The sequence below is a fragment of the Triturus cristatus genome, chromosome 5_1 (genome assembly GCF_964204655.1).
Source record: "Triturus cristatus chromosome 5_1, aTriCri1.1, whole genome shotgun sequence".
Taxonomy (NCBI): domain Eukaryota; kingdom Metazoa; phylum Chordata; class Amphibia; order Caudata; family Salamandridae; genus Triturus; species Triturus cristatus.
The window spans coordinates 573,247,481-573,262,723 of record NC_140587.1 but is presented as its reverse complement, the minus strand read 5'-3'; the positions used below and the strand labels follow the sequence as shown (position 1 = coordinate 573,262,723).

At 43.1% G+C, this 15,243-nt stretch overlaps 1 protein-coding gene across 1 annotated transcript in view; it reads left to right on the top strand.

Annotated features, from left to right (window-relative positions):
* The window catches only part of PREX2 (phosphatidylinositol-3,4,5-trisphosphate dependent Rac exchange factor 2), a 1,250,200-nt gene that overhangs the window by 343,213 nt on the left and 891,744 nt on the right, over positions 1–15,243 (top strand). The window contains exon 7 of the mRNA XM_085605489.1: positions 5,423–5,584. Within this exon, the coding sequence (XP_085461615.1) occupies positions 5,423–5,584 (162 nt within the window). The remainder of the gene's footprint in view (positions 1–5,422; positions 5,585–15,243) is intronic.

The following is a 15,243-nucleotide window of genomic DNA, read 5'->3' as shown; positions in this document are numbered from 1 at the left end:
CTGCCAAGACCAGGAGAACCCCAAATGAAGTGGGAGGATTGGCGGGAATATTTCAAGAACTACCTAGCGGCCCTCGAAGATGAAAACGGAGAAGCGTTCCCCAGCGCGAGGAAGAAAAGAATACTCCTGCACAATTTAGGCCCGGAGGCATAAGGGTCTACCAGAATCTAGTGCCGCAACTCAGGCAAAACGCGGACGATGACGTATTTAAACACGCCATGGAGGACCTCGATGCCCACTACCGCCCAGCGGTGAGTGTCTCGATAGATAGGTACAACTTCCAACAGAGGAAACAAGAGCCGGGAGAAACCATCGATGAATATGTAGCGGCATTGAAGAAACTGGCGGTGACATGCAAATACGGAGCTCTGCACGATGAGTTCATCAAGGACCAAATCGTCATGCATACTACGAACAAAAGTGTACAAGACAAGCTGTGGGCGAATAGTGAGGCGCCACTAAAAGAAGTGATTGCGATGGTGAAGAAAGCGGAGTTGACTAAACGGTGCGCGGAGGCGGCAAAACGAGAGGTGGTCCCCAAGACCATGGTGAACAAAGTAGATGACGCAGAAGCACAGGGAAGTAGCAAACAACCGGCCCAGGAGAGCAGAGGACCCCCGAAATGGAAAGGGAAGACTGGACAAACGTGGAAGCCGACTAGAGACAACAATGGAGCGTGCTACAGATGCGGTAACCCTGCACATACAGCTCAGGACAAGAGATGCCCAGCATTCCGTGCGAAGTGTATGTTCTGCGGCATAATGGGCCACTATGAGAAAGTCTGCCGAAGGAAGACGAAGAGGCACGTGGTGAAGTACGTGGAACAAGAGCAACGGGAAGAGGAAGAAGAGCAGGAGGAAGACGTGGAGGTCCTGTGTGTCGATGATCAGGTGCTGGGGATAGACGGGAAGAGAACCCGCAAACCCCAATGCGACATGAAGATCGGAGGGGTGAACATCCAAATAGTAATAGACTCGGGATCCCCGTACACCATCATCCAGAAAGCGGTATGGAAGGAGCAATTTGAACCCACGTTGGGAACAAGGCTGGAACCACCAGACATTCGCCCGGTATCTTATACAGGGGAACCGATACCCATGGTGGGGTACAGGAAACTGACCTTTGAATTCCGAGGAAGACAAGTCGATTGCAAATTGTACATAGCAGAGAATGGCCCCTCTGTACTGGGATGGATGGACCAAGGGGATCTAGGGATCAAACTAGACCCGGGAGGCGACTCACAAGTCCTCATGACAGCGCCAGGGAGCTGGCCGGTACTGGAAGCGATGAAGCATAAATTCCCGAAAGTGTTTGGAAGTAAGGTGGGGAAGCTGGAGAAATTTACACACAAGATAGTACTCAAAGAAAACTCCAGTCCAGTGTCCCACAAAGTCAGAAATATACCCCTAGCGGTGAAATACGCGGTGCAGACGGAGCTACACCGATTGGAAAAGGAGGGGATAATAGAGCCGATCGACAGTGCGGAATGGCTCGCCCCCTTGGTAGTGGCGATGACACCAAATGGGAAAGTCCGTTTGTGTGTGGACCTTCGGGAACTGAACAAGTGTCTCATAGTAGAGAAATTCCCATTACCTCGCATCGAAGAACTGCTAGCCAAGACCAAAGGGGTAAAGTGGTTCTCCACCATTGACCTAACGTCCGCCTATCACCAGATAGACCTACACCCGTCAAGCCGGAAGTTGACATCGTTTATCACACCCTTCGGGTGCTACCAATTTCGGAGAATGCCATTTGGCCTCGCCTCCGCAGCGGCGGTGTTCCAAAAACTGATGCATCGCCTGTTTCAGGACATCGAGGGCGTCCAGTATTTTGAGGACGATATACTCGTGATGGTAACAGATAGAAGAGACCACGATGAGAGACTAGAGAAGGTACTCAGAGTACTAGAAGACAAAGGCCTGACTGCGGAATGGGAAAAGTGCAGGCTGGGCATGACATCAGTCACGTATCTAGGGCACGAGATAGGAGGACACGGCATCACCCCAAAAAGAGCGAATGTGGAGGCGATATGCAAGGCGACAGCACCCAACAACAAAGAAGAAGTAAGGTCCTTTTTAGGGATGGCAGAGTATTACAGCAAATTCGTACCACACTTCGCCACCAAGACACATCACCTCCGACAACTAACGAGGGACAAAACGACTTACAAATGGACGGAGGACACAAAAAAGGAATTTGAGGCCCTGAAGAAAGACATCAGTCAAGCGGTGCCCTTGCAAGGTTATGATCCACTCGGCCGGTCGATACTGACGACAGATGCCAGCGAAAAAGGACTAGGGGCAGTACTCATGCAGGAAAGAAGTGTTGGACTGGTGGAAACACTCAGCTTCGCGTCCAGGACACTATCACCCACTGAGCAGAAATACAGTGTGATTGAGAAGGAGATGCTAGCTGTGGTGTGGGCGATGGGAAAATATCGCCAATTCTTATGGGGCACAAGATTCCTACTTAAGACGGACCACAAGCCCTTGGTCAAGGTGCTCACCTCAAGCGGGCATGCTGGTGCCACACCCCGCATAGCAAAAATGACGCTCAAACTGCTAGAGTACAGATACAACGTGGAGTATATTCCAGGGACGAGGAACAAGGTGGCAGACTATCTTAGCCGAGCAGCAGCCATGGAGGGAGCCCCGGACATGACCACCGAGGAAGACGAGATGGTGGCAATAATGGACGACCCAGAAAGGGTATTAAGCAAACAAGACTGGATACAGGCGTATGGAGAAGATGAGGAAATTTGCAAAGTCAAAGAACACATAATAAGAGGATGGCCGGAGAAGAAACGGCTAGGAGAGGTACTCCGAAAATATTATGAAGTACGGGAAGAATTATCAGTGGGGAACGAAGGAATATTCCTGTACAGGAGAGACAAAGTAGTTCCTCCAGCAGCAGTGGTTCCCCGATTAATTGCAATGCTACACGAAGGGCACTTAGGAATAGTAAAATCTAAGGCGAGGGCGAAGCACATGTACTGATGGCCAGGAATGGACGCTCAGGTGGAAAGGCAAGTGAGAGAGTGCAATCAGTGCCAAAGAGCAGACAAGACGCTGGTTCCCCTACGGCCGGCGCTGGGGAAATTCCCCTTACCAAGTGGGCCATGGGAAGACGTGGCGGTGGACATCCTGGGACCGGTGCTGGACATCCACGCAACGCCCCAATACCTCTGTGTCCTAGTCGACAAGTATTCCAAATGGCCGGAGATACACATACAGGAAGAAATGGAAGCAGAGACTGTGATAAAATTTCTCACCTCGGTCTTCCTAAGGGAAGGCATCCCCAGAACGTTATTGAGTGACAACGGACCCCAATTTCGATCTGAAAAATGGAACAAGTACGCGGAGCGAAATGGGATCAAATTGCTACACAGGGCGGTGTACCACCCGTCGAGCAATGGACAGGTAGAGCGCTTCAATAGAGTGCTAATGGGATCCATCCAAGCAGCCATCATGATGGGGAAAGACTGGGAGAAAGAAATACAGAAAACGGTGTGGGCCTACCGCATCACCCCCACGGGGACGGGGTACAGCCCCTTCCAAATCCTAAGGGGGAGACACCCCTTCACCAAGGACAACGTCATGTGGAGGGAAAAGACGATCACAAGCAAATGGTCTCCGGCGGTAGTACAACACAACCTGGAGAAGGCCCAGAGAGTGTACACGGAGTACTACAACCAGAGACGGAAGGTCAAAAACGCCACTCTGGAGAAAGGGGAGTGGGTGAGAGTCAAGTTAGCGGCACGAAGGAAGAAGGGAGACAGCAAGTACAGTCCACCTCTACAAGTGGAGGAGGTATATGAGAGAGCCGCCTTACTCAGCGATGGGAACGTGTGGTCCCACGACCGCATGGCAAAATGCAACAAGATCCTAAAATGGCCAGAGGAAGAGAACGAGAAATTATCCCATGAGACATACACAAAAGACAATGAAGGAAGTAAACTCCCTGAAGGAAGAGGCATACCAGAGAGAGAGTACAGTGAGGAGCAGGGAGACCAGTGGACGATGGAAGTGGAAGAGCTACCGACGGAGGAAGGCCACAGCCCGGACAGAGCGGGGTGAGGTGACCCCCGAGGCATGGAGGGGAGCCCAACCGGAAGCAATGATCCTGGAAATCCCGGCACCCCGGTAAGACGTACCCGAGCTGGCAGAGTGATTGTGAGGCCTAGCCGCTTCAAAGACTTTGAACTAGATGGAGGGTGTATACCCTAGAGACTGTGAGGACTGCATGTTATCAGGGCCATGGAAAAGGAGGGAGATATGTAGTGGGCATTCTAGTTCTCGCACGCTGCGTGGCTACACAGCGCACGAGGGCAGAACGCGCTAGAGGGCAATGCGCATGCGCGAGTAGCGGAACGGCAGAGAGCAGAGCCGCGGCACGGAGCAGGGTGTGTTGGCCCGGCGCTCTTGCGTGTGTATTATACAAATAAAGAAATACAGTGTTCCTACATCCCTGAATCCTGTGTTCCTTTTAGTGGGGATACCTGCACACAACAGGAACAATGATCGAAGCTCCCGAACTGCAGAGTACTTGCTAATCCTGTTGTCTAAAAATAGGGGATCCTCCCCATGAATTGCTTTAAAAATAATGCAACGCACTTTAAATGTGATTCCTTGTTCCGGTGGGAGCCATCGAAGATCTCTCAAAAGGGGGGTAACATGGCAGATTCTGGAAATATAGCAAATAATCTGGCTGCCTGATTCTGAAACATCTGTAATCTATTAAACTGGGGTTTTGGTAATTACTAAATAACTTTATACAACTAAATGTGATCGACTTTAGTTTCCTCGTTGGCTCTGGGAATTAGGTAGAGGGGTAATGTGTAAGATTCCCAGTTGTTTTTTCAGCTATTTTCCCCATTTGACTTAAAACCTGTAATTGCTGCACATTCCATTTGATAACTTTGTTCCTGGGACGCATTACTGTGCATCATACTCCAGTGTTTCCACCTGCTCTTGTAAAGATAATTGATGCACAATGTTTTACTCTGCTCAGTGGGTAACTGGGGTCCCAGTGAAATGTGCCGGGCTGCTCTTTCAGATGTAGGCATTCCTGGTTGCTGGGGCAACGTGCCTCCATCCTCACTGGTGCTCCTGCTCCCACGGTAGTTCTGCTGCTTTGAGGGGCCTTTTCAATGGCTGTTTGTACATATTCCCCATCCTTTATGGCCTTGTTTACTCTAAAAGGACAAGAAGAATCACATTAACATTGCACAAGTGGTCCTTCGGTCATTACCCAAAACGAAAGTTTAAGGGCTGCTCGTGGGGCGGAGAGATGCTTGAAAGCAAGTTCCATGGCGTGGGCCGTTCTCGATGGCATGCTAGAGGGTACATTTCCATGTTGGTTGGGTTTGTTGTTAACAAGCATGCTCAGGTTTCTGACTGATTTATTGTTCTTACCTAAACAGGAATTATTGAAGAGAACGCCAAGGAAACACAGTGACTATGCAGCGGTGATGGAAGCGCTGCAGGCTATGAAATCTGTATGCTCCAACATCAATGAGGCCAAAAGGCAGATGGAAAAATTAGAGGTGTTGGAAGAATGGCAGTCTCACATAGAAGGATGGGAGGTAATGTTGGACTGCTTGAGTGCTTTGATTCTTTTGATTTTTAATCTGTTTTCTGGATCCCGCTGAAGACAGTTTAATTTGAGGCACAAAATCTCTCGTGGTTTTACAGATTTTTGTATTTTCAAGTTATCTGTGCCAAGGGAAAATTATATATTTCTACAGTGATGGGCAAGGGAGCATAGGGGAGACCAGGACATATTGTTTCTAAAGCATGTAATGATTTTTAAAGGCAGCTTCTCTCTTGGTAAAACAACAGTTCTATTATAATCCGATGGCCCTGTTGAAGGTAACTGAACTAGTCCCCTGGGCAGAACCTTACGACAGGACTTTGATTTAGCATACCAAGTCAAATTTCAAAGAAAACACAGAACAATATAATTTACCATCTAGCTGATAGAATTTCCTTTTGTAGAATCATAGTTTGTTGCCAGATTTTAAAATTAAGTAGTCTCTAGTTCGAGTTGTGTCTCAAGGGACCTACAATCATCTACCATCTTGTGTGGAGGACAGTAGTCTGGCTAAACAAGATGTTTTATGATCTAAAATGCCTCTGACTTCCAAAAGTGTATTTCAGAATTAACCTGAGTGACGTGTGATCAGTGGCTGCTTCCCATTTGTAACGTGTAGTCCAATCTGAGCTTGAGTTGTTAAGGATTGTGATGCACCTGATTTTCACAATATGTTTATTTATAGGGGCTTCTCAAAGACTTGCCAATCACCACTTTTGCAAACCCCCTCATGAAGGAAAAATATCACAATGGTAGCAACAAAAAATGCATCAATATAAATTATGAAAACATCTATTTATGTGATGCGCATTAAATAAATAAATCCAAGTAACGCTAAACCAAGGAAGTTGACAGAGGCAAATATCTCAAAGGTGGCAACATAATATGCATCATTGAAAATTATTAAAACATCTATCTATGTGAGGATGTGAAAGGATTTAACTAAATAAATCCAAGCAACGCTAAACTAAAGAAGTTGACAGGGGCAAACAGGTCCAGAAAAACGCAAGTTGATCTACAAATTAAAAGTTACACCCAGCAATAGAGCCAGAGAAAAATAAATATATATATATGTATAACATTGAAAAATACCATTTAGATCTGCACATGCACACAACTATAAAATCAATAAATATACACACAAACTGGCAAACTGGAATTTGGCTTTCAAAATAATCACAAATACTTTAGAATTAATAAACACCTGATCCTTAGCTGTTAGGGATTGTCTCCTTTTCAAATGCAATCAAAAAAATCTGCCTTGACTGTGACACCTCTTTTCAAGAAGCATCTAACAAGGAAGGTGGAGCGACTTTGTATGCCGGGTTTTGTAGAATACAACCAGTCATTACATACCACGTTGGATTTAAAACCTTATGACTCCCTCAGTTTATGCTGGTATCACACTGATCTGCTGCTGGCACAGGATGGTGATGTATACATCCTGATATTTCTTGAACATTCAGGGCTATTTGACACTTTCAATTATAAAGTCAAACTGAGCCTGCTATGACAGCATCATGAATAGGACGTCAACGGTTAGTTTTTGCCACGAAACCTCAATTGCGGGACTATTGGAATCACAAGTAATGCACTTAATTCATTATCCTAGTCGTGCCATGTTTGGGTTATACAAGTCCTTACAATATTTCCACCCTGTCCATTCATCGATGTCCACCAAAATTCTTCCCCACACACTACTTGCTGAAAAAGTTTCTAAGTGGCTTAATCTACTAATTTATTTAAATGAACTCACACTGCTATTTGAGGACTAACATTAGTACACCAGATTTCACTGCTGAATGAGTGATGAAGTTTGGACCTCAGATAATCCAGCAAGAACACAATGCATGTCAAACATCTAAAGCAGTCCAACAACATAGATTTATGCACAGAAGTAATTCTAGCTATGACTATCTGACATTGACCGTATGCTCTTCGAGTCTACATCCTTTCTACTCTGTTCCAAAACAGAACCCAGCATAACGCACACAACAAACATAACCACATGCCCCTCTTTACTTGTGAGTATGAGAAATCCATGCTTATTCAAGAGTAAAATAGTATAAAGAAAACAATAACGCCAGTCAGTACATTATCCACTTGAAAACAGGACACTCTCCACACCTTTCCAGATTAAGGAATCACCTTTGTTGCTTGGACATTCTGTTTCATGCCCCACCCATCTCTTAACAATAACAGTGCCCGCCACCTCTTGCTGACATCTTGCTCTCACCACCCGGCATGCCAATTTTCATCAACTTTATTGTCTGCCTATTTACTCCAGTTTTTCCACTGCACATCTCATCCTTACGCCATATTTCATACCTGATATCGCACTAACATCTACCTATTTAATCTGCTGCACATATGACTCTTCTCCGTCCACCATCATTCACCTAAAATAAGGTCCTTTATCTATCCGCCAACCTATTAATACTAACAGTGTGCTGAACATATCCATTCCTCATATTGCATGATATTTGTAGCTTACATAATTACCTTCACATATGTACGGCACTATTCTACCTCTCCTCTAATCAATGTATAGTTAACTCACTTCTGGATTTTCCTTGACTCCCCACTTTAAAACACATATATTTCAAACTATATATCAACAACGACTCCCATACCTAAAGTTGGTCAGACACATTGGTATGCATTTCAGCAGAGCCTCAGAATTATTGTCAAAATATTTTAATCGCAGCCATAATTCAGCTTTGTAATCTGCTGGTGATCATCTTCCCACATTTTTGATGGGGTCAGTCCCTTCACATACAACCTTCCTGCATGTGTCACTATTGACTCCATCCTCCAAATTAAATATTAATGAATGGAGTACACATATCCAGGGGTGGTCAGCTCTGATATTTTGCCTTAAATGGGCTTTGCCCAATGATGTGTGTATATGCCTTTTGTACAATATCCTTGAAGGTTCTTTCTGACAAACAATAATGCATGTAAATTGTTCAAACTCAAGTAAATGCATGTGATCAAAGATAAGATAATGCAATGCACTTGTAGTCGACCCAGGCAGTTCACATCATTAGCAAATAGTACTTAAGAGCTGACCTCATACGGGCATTCTCTTGCGGTTGTCTCAGATACTGTGTGTGAACAGCTTTTTATTCCAGAAGGAAGGAAGAACACAACTGGGATTTTCTGTGAACCTTTAAATGAGTGGTCTGAAAGCTGAGGTGAAACAGTATGAAAGCAAAACTATGTATTCATAAAGTGAAGCCATTATGGCGTAAATCTTTCCATTGTATCGGCATAATCGTTTATACTTTCGGTAATTTTACATTACTCTTTGTTTTTCGAAGTTCCCAAAATTACACTATTATGCCATGTCAAATAATAATGAATAATTTAGGGCACGCGCTCAGGAACAATGCAAATGTCCAGATTACATTGCGAGCAGCTGTTATTTGCCGTGCGGTGCGGTGCTGGTGTTTTTGGTGCTATATGTATTGCCAAATGCATTCTCAGAAACAAAATTGACACGAGGGCGCGTTTCACTCTAAAATATAGCGCCAAGTGCCAGAATCACATTTTGCAAAACTACGCATCATTTCAGATAATTTCACAACTGCAAATTCATGCAAATTTTGCACACCTCTAGAAATATAAAAATGGTTAATGAGGTTGGTGCTCAAAGGCTAATATAAAGATGCATGGCTCCCTTAATATTTTGGTTGTGTTTTACAATTTACACTGACGTGATATGATGTCAGTGACTGCTTTGGTGAGTGCCATCAATCTGATGTTTAAGAATAAGTGATAGCCCTTCTTGGTTAAAAATCTCTTTCTCAAGTTTCACAATGTAATTTGCATTTTCTTCCAGATTGAGATAATTGCATAAAAAAACTGTAGAGCAATCTTCCTATTAACTAAAATCAGATATCCAGCAAATTGCCCTTCTCCCCTGTGGAATGAATATTGTAAAGTAATTGTTGTTTACGTCCTGTAGTTCCAACATGTTATTCTCCAGTTGTCTCTTGTCAATTGAGAGTTAGGCATGGAAACGTTGGCTGTGTTTCTAAGCAAAAGCAATCTTCTCTATTGATTTATAATAAGTAATCAAGGAAATTGACGAGAAAATCAAAAGCATTGCCTTTTTCTGAAGAGAAAAACATTTATAATGTCTGTTGCAGGTAATGAAGGGGCAATATTTTCTAGCATTGATAATTGGGCAAGCATGCATTATAGGTTAAGCTTTAGTGTTCCATGGGTGGTACTGGCAAAGAGCAAAGGAAAGGGTTAATAGTAATATTTCAGTTTTTCACTAATTGACATGAAAAGCATGGCTGTAATGCAGAGGTGCACCGTGTATTGCTTTTTTCCGCCTTATCTGAGTTCTAACCCAAGGGGACAACCATATGCAATTCGGACATGATCCTGGCCTAATAGGAACATTCCCTCTAAATGGGAGCTCAAGCACCATCAGCCACGTTGGGCCTAGCTAGGTCTCATCAGTGCAACTTGTGTTCCTTGGTCACAGCAAACAAGGGTCCCACTTCTGGACATACCCACACCATATTGGGTGACTCACTTAGCAAACTAGTATTGTCAAAGCCATTAGGTTAATGTGCCAATACATGTAAGCATAGGCATACACAAATGCTGTTTACATGCTTTGCATGTGGTGTAGAAATGCTGTTTTGCACATTAAAACATGCCCTACTAACTTTGCCAGTGCTTGGAAAGAGTAGCAAAAAAGGGTTTACTTCTCTAGCGTAAGCATGTAGGAGATAATAAATTGATTGTGACAAATATCATAATGTAAAGTAGTTCTTCATACATTCCAAAAAAGGCACTTCCTGGAAGGTAAAATAATACACTAAGGGGCAGATGTACGGAGTTTTTTTTAGGTTGCAAACAGCCCCGTAAGAGAGCGGATTCGGTGCTTTGAAGGGTGTTTCAAGATGCCCAGACGGTTGTCAATTAATGCATGGTAGTACAGGATTAGGAGGAGGTGAAAAACAGTTTGTAAGGACAAGAGGTTTGCAAAGTGATCCGTCCAGACTAAAGGGAATGTCAAGTCCCCAACCAGCAAGTATGAGTTAGAGAAAACATAATCCAGCATGTGTCCTGCAAGGTGCGTGGGCCCTTTATTCAATTGAGCAAGCTGCAGATCTTCTAGGACTCTGATTAATTTGCAAGTAGAGGTACAGTTTTCATCCTCAAAATAAAATGTAGGCCTCCCAGAATATTAAAATTGGAAGATTTTAGAGGTAAGTGTGCAATAACTTCTAAAACATGGAGAAATCTGGTTTCGGGCACAGGAGAGCGATATATAAAATAGCCCGAGAAGGAAAAGTTGTTTGAAAGTTTAGGGGCGTTATAAGACTTTTGCAGTCTGGGACCAGAAGGACCTTCCATTGTACAGATAAGATCTAATTTAAAAATAATTGCAAGCCGCTTCCTTTTCTCTCAAAGCGAACATACAGTACAATACAGTAGCCATCAAGTAAAGCCTGAGCTATATATGGAGTAGAAAGGTTGTTCACCCATGTTTCCATTAGAAGGAAACAAGGCATCAGGACTATGATCCAGAATACAATGTAAGATATTTAGGTTATGCCCGGCAAGGGAGCGACAGTTAAGACCAGAGACAGCACACATCTTAGAAATAGGTGGCAGGACCCCAATTACTAAGAACGTCTCGTATAAACATAATATTAAAGTATATGCATGCTAACAAGGCTTCCAGCAAATTGATAATGTGGGTGCAGTAAGTCACATGAGAAGATTACTATGACTGTAAATGTTTATAACAATCCTGTAGGCGTTTACTAAAGTTTGGCATGGACTGACTTGCCTTCGATGCACCAGGTGCGCTGCACATCGGAGCATAGTCCCTGTTTCTACAGTCAGTATGCCTTGTAGTGAATGCCATTCACCAGCAAACTAGGCCGCAAGCTAAAGTTATAGTGCACCTAGATGGAGCGCGTAAGATGACAGACTGTTTCAAATTACTTCCACGCACAAAGCGTGGCCCGGGGAGAAGTCTGTCACTGTGGAAATAAAAACAGTATACCTTTAAAAACAGCTCCTCAATATAATGCTGAGTAAAAATGCCTTACACTAAAACAATAAAGTGCAGGTGCAGCAAGAAAGTGATTGCAAATTGTGCACTTACATTTTGCCATCAGTCTTCAATTTTGCGATGAGACCTATAAACTAATAGTTTGTAATGGAAGATATCCTGTTGCAGGGTTTGCAGAATGACCGACAACTGCAAATTATTTAGGCTAGTCACTATTTGGTACCCTGTGTGATTGGTTACAAACACATGTGACCTGCAAGGAACAGCAGACCACCATACTTGTGTTTGTATCCTCAAATGGGAAAGCTTTTTAGTTCAAAAAAGCACATTGAACTAGTGCTTTTAAAATGAAATCCAAGTTGGGAACACAGTGAGCAAGCAGGCAGTGATTCTTTGGACTACTGCCTGGATAAACTACCGGCAAAACTATATCAAAAGCCAACCTGTTAGCACCCAAAATTGGGTCGACCAGACTATTCCTAATGCAATACGCAGACGACATGGTCCTAATGGACCACACAAAAAGGGCCTGCAAAGAGTGTTGGACACACTCAGCATTTACAATGAAGAAAATGAGCTGACAGCAAATGCCAGCAAAACAATGGAAGTCATTATTGGAAAGTACCCCAACAAACTTAAACATCTATGGAAAATGGGCAACCTGAAAATATTAACAACTAAATATAACTACCTGGGAACATGGATCATAAGCAATGGCAGGCCGACAGCTCACATAGTATCTATAGAAGCGAAAGCCAATGCGGTGACGTACACCCTTTGCAAACTTAATTCAAAACTATGCAGTTCTTCAAATGAGCCTATTCGAAAGGTCATAAGAGCCAAGCTAATTCCTTCAATCTCCTATGGGCAACTAGTATTTCCCGGGGCCCTAATTAACATCATGGAGTCTGCCTACTGCCGTGCCTTCAAACAGATTTTCCAGATACCGGTCTACGCCAGAAATAAGCTAGTAAGGCTGGAATTTGGATTAAGCAAACAGTCTTATGAATATTGGGCCACGGTTATCCGTTGCTATCGAGGGACATGCGCCGCCCCCCCAGACACAATGAAAGCTACCCTGAAATAAATTGTTATGAAAGGGAAAAATCCATGAGCAGACGCTTTATCAACCGCCCTGACGGAGTTGCACCTCGATCTGTCTGACTGGGGCTACCTTATTAATCAAGTGGGCATGCTTAAACCAATTCTAAGGAAACAAGTAGGAACACTATCAAAGAAGGACGACATAGCGACTATAGAGTTCTCCAGCAGCAATGTTAGGACACTAGTCTGTTCTTATAAGGGCAAACTGAGACAGCCTTACCTTGACTCAGCTCTGAATAAATCAATATTAAAGCAAATCCTTTCAGTCAGACTCATGGTCATGCCAATAAAAGATATTAATACAGGCTGGAAATCACTAGAGGCGGTCACCTCCTGTAGATTCTGCCATCAGTTCGAGGAGTCCTTGGTCCATCTACTTTGCATTTGCCCTGAACTGAGTCTCACACGTCGCACTTTATTAAAACCCTTGTTTTTAAACTACGGCATACGTACTTGCACGGACGCAATGAAGCTTCTTTTTTAACTTAGAGGTCCCCATGGAACTGGCCAGATTAGCTAAATTCACAGAGCTTTTAAATAAAGATCGAGCCTTAGCTTAACATTCGACTCTAAGTCCAAAGCCATGAGCATATATCCGTATCCATGGGAATCTATTTTTTTATCTTCTTGATAAGGCTCTGAAATGAATTGTAATTAGATTGTTTTTATTAACTTTCGATAGTGCTCTGAAATGTATGAAATTAATTGAAATTATATCGTTTTTATTAATGGTCGAAGAAGGATCTGGGAAGTACACATTACGCATGGTCTTTTGTAACAATTTTTATTAATTGAAACAATAAAATTATATTCCTACTGCCTGATCCTTCCAAATTCACAAAATATGATTCCAAAGTGAAAGCTGTCCAATGGGGACAGCTTCCCTTCTACAAATCTGTTACCACCTCTTTTGAGGAACTGGTGACATTTTAATGTTATACATGCCATTTGGAATCAGAATTATATGGGGACACCCCTTTCACACCCCTCACTAATTGCGATTTGCAATAGGTCAGTAAACCAATTTTTCTAGTCAGAAATGCTTTTCAGACTCAAAAATTGGCTTAGTACATAGGAGAAAGTCATTTTCTAGTTCCAAACCCTGTGCTTTGTGAATTGCAGGGATCACGACAACAAAATAGGTTTTGTACAACTGATGGCTTAACGGAATGACTCCTTAGTACCTCGTTTTGGGAGAATCCCAAATTTTCCTACACAATGAGTCCTGTGCACGATCGTTAAAAAGAAATGAGAACATACATGTTTCAGTGGACTTTAGAAGTGAGTTGTTAGAGGTCATCTTCTAGGCCCTTAAATTACTGCAGCATATTTAAACCATTCTGACCAATTGGAAACACAGCATATTGTTCCAAAAGCATAATCAGCATTGCAGTGAACCTAATGGGTAGCTCAAAAACAAGATAATAGATATTTTCAGTGGTGTAGAAGTGCCTACATGGATTTAATAGGGCATGTTCCTAAGGCACAGGTCTGAAGACTCGTGAGAACGTGAGAGAAGCTAACTAGAATTTGATTCTGTGTTCATATTCATTGTCATTGTCCTTTATATCTGTGCAGGGTTGCTGGTTTGGAAGCTGCATGGTTAGGGCTTGTCCTCTAGAGAAGAGCTGGGTGTCATGTCTGAAGGCCAGAGATGTGATCGTAGTGAACATAATGCAGTTGCTATTTGTGCCGCTGTCTGATAAAGTGTGATTTGATTTTCAAGCCATTGCACTTTCATGCCTGGCTCAGTGAGCCTGTAGGCCAGTTATACATTTTTGCTTATGAATTTCTATAATTCTTTGAGAATTTCTAAAAAAGGCAGAAATGTTCTCATGCTCAATAAGCCTAAAGAGGTATTTACTTCCAGAAGGTTTTATGTGTGCTAACTATAGGACTCAGCTGTACGCGTAGTGTGAGGTAAAATGGCATGGTGTCACATTAGCATCCGACATAATACTACTGTAAAAGGGAGCTCATCTACTCATAACTGCGAACCGTTGATGCCAAACTAAGCTAATGGGGATTTAAAGACATACATCATTGGGCAGGTTATGCAGAGATGGAACATTAAGCATATACTTTGTCAAAGAGCTGAGAAACGAGGTATCAATCGTCACTTCTTTTTCTTGACGTTGGTCCTTCCTTTCATGCTGTTAGCGGAAAGGATTAGTGCCCAGGCTTTCTGTTTGTCTTTCTGAATTTGCTGGGATATGGGTATGTTTTGGCACAAGGTAGGTGTATACATATTAAATACTCTAACATTTCCACATCAAGTATATTAAAAAACCCACAAATGAAAAACATCTGGTGGATTTCCTGCTGGCAGCAATATTTGGCAGACCACTAAAGTATTAGAAACAGAGCTATACTCTCTGTCTAAGTGTAACAAACGACATATGAAGAATTAATTTACACCGATCGATCCCTTTTGCATATGTTTGCCTTGTTTTGGTGTGGAGTATCCTGAAGATTATTGATGAACGCATATGAAACAA